At 44.3% G+C, this 2,270-nt stretch overlaps 1 protein-coding gene across 1 annotated transcript; it reads right to left on the reverse strand.

The window, feature by feature from the left end:
- Positions 1-807: 807 nt before the first annotated feature.
- LOC110258632 (olfactory receptor 491-like) lies at positions 808-1,740 on the reverse strand. The gene has a single exon (XM_021081929.1). The coding sequence runs from the start codon at positions 1,738-1,740 to the stop codon at positions 808-810; it is 933 nt and encodes a 310-aa protein (XP_020937588.1).
- Positions 1,741-2,270: the final 530 nt, after the last annotated feature.

Below are 2,270 nucleotides of genomic sequence, written 5' to 3' on the forward strand. Positions count from 1 at the left end.
TTTTCTAAGGATGAGAATTAGTACTCTTTTCCCATGCTCATCCTTACTTTGGCCTCTTCATATCCTACACTTTTTCCGGGGTAGAGTTTGTTCCAAAGACTGAGCCACAGGGACAGCTTAGCCTTGCTTCCCCAGTCACATCCTCTACATCAATAACAGAGCTGAAATCATTGGCTGATTGTGTGTTTTATTATGGACCAAGCACATGGAATCAGAGGATTTGAGTCCACAGCCCCTCCAGATAAGCTAGTGGATCTCTAAGACTCTCTCAGTAATCTCATCTGTGAATGGAGGTGAATTATTAATACAAGCAACATGGTTGCTGTGAAAACTTAATGAAGGTGTGCAAAGGTTTGGACCCAGAATTTCTGGACTCAGACATTTGTCCCACAACTTCCTAGCTGCATGTTTTGAACATCTCCATGTCTCTGTGCCCCCAGATGATTCATTTTTCAAATAGACATAATAGTACTACTTAGGATTTTGGGGAGAAAGCAACCAGTTCCTATCCCATTGTGCTTAGAGCAGGGTTGGCTACACACTATTGTTTGCTAAAGAAATGAAAGAAAAAGTCCTAGGCACCCACAGGTGTTGATACACGATGGTGACAATTATTGCTATCATTATTTCTGTTTTTAACATGTGTCCCAAACGGTTTACAGGAGTATGAGTGAGAGGGTTAGAAGTGTGATTTCACTTTAAGGACTCAGCCCACAGCATTTGGTAGCTCACAGTAGTGTGATACTGGTAGAACGAAGCAAAAAAGAAGAACAGTTTACAGGTCACTTGAAAGGCTAAGAAAGAGTCCTACTGAGATACTCTGAGAGTGGTCTTCCTCAGGGCCTCCTTTACATCTCTGTTCCGGAGGCTGTAGATGAGGGGGTTCAGCATGGGGATCACCACCGTGTAGAACACAGAGACCACCTTGTTCTGGTCAGTGGAGTAGCTGGACTTGGGCATCACGTAAATGAAGGTGATGGTCCCATAGAACAGAGTGACCGCGGTGAGGTGGGAGGTGCAGGTGGAGAAGGCCTTGTGTCTTCCTTCAGTGGAGGGCATCTTCAGGACGGTGATGAGGATGCAGATGTAAGAGAGAACTATGACCATTCCTGTGATCCCAAGGATGGACCCAGAGGAGATGGAAGGGAGAATTTCAAGAACAGAGACATCTGAGCAAGAAAGTTTCACCAAAGGAGAGAAATCACAGAAAAAGTGGTCTATCTGATTTGGTCCACAGAAAGACAGACTCAACAAGCAACTAGTAAATGTCCAAGCATTCACACACCCACCCAGATAGGAAGCCCCCAGTAAGAGGACACAGACTCTTGGGGACATGTGGGTGGAGTAGAGCAGGGGCAAGCTGATGGCCACATAGCGGTCATAGGCCATGGCGGCCAATAGGAAGCACTCAGCTGTCCCGAACAAGATCACAGAACAGAGCTGGGCCTCACAGCCAGTGGTTGTGATGGCCACTCCATGTCTACAGAATCCTGTAAGCATCAGAGGTGTGACAGATGTGGAACAACCACTGTCCACAAAAGCCAAATGGCTGAGAAAGAGGTACATGGGCGTGTGAAACTGGGTGCAGCTTCTTACTAAAGCAACTATGCTGATATTGCCTACTGAGGTGACAACATAGATGCCTAGAAATATCACAAAGCAGATGACACCAAGCACAGGATCCTCCGTGAGCCCCAAAAGGATGAACTCTGTCACACTGCTGTGGTTTCCAGCCTCCATCTCTCCTGGGAATTAGTCCTGTTGAGAGTTATGGGAATATTCATTTTTTAAAAATGCCTTCTTTCTGTATATTTTCAGTTTTCTTTGGTAATTCTTATATTTATTCACAGGCATTTCTTCCTATTTCTGGCCTGAAAATAAGGTGCTCTATATGATTTTTTACTTTTGATACTTTCCTCTCTGCTTAAAAGAATGATTCAACCTCACTCTTCTCGATCTCAATTTATTGTATAATAATTATTTTTAAACACCTTTCCAACCTTGATTTCTCGGCAAATCTCTCTCCCCACTTCCAGATATATTGCTTCATTTTTTTCTCTTGGAAGTCTCCAGGTGCAAGTCCCAGAAATACCTCAAAATACCAAAGCATCCTTTCCTTAGACCACTCTGCCTATGTGCTGTGTCTGTGGAATGACACCACAATCCACCCAGTCTCTCGTGTCTGAAGCTTGGGAGTGATCCCTAGCTTTCTTCCTCTCATTGTACCACCTCTAATAAAATCCCCGTTGATACTATCTTCAGTTTACCTC

Source organism: Sus scrofa, unplaced genomic scaffold (assembly GCF_000003025.6).
Source record: "Sus scrofa isolate TJ Tabasco breed Duroc unplaced genomic scaffold, Sscrofa11.1 Contig2593, whole genome shotgun sequence".
In the NCBI taxonomy this organism is placed as follows: Eukaryota; Metazoa; Chordata; class Mammalia; order Artiodactyla; family Suidae; genus Sus; species Sus scrofa.

What these genes read in the sequence shown, in the direction of transcription:
- LOC110258632 (XM_021081929.1), bottom strand. Translation starts at nt 1,740, where the DNA reads ATGGAGGCTGGAAACCACAGCAGTGTGACAGAGTTCATCCTTTTGGGG.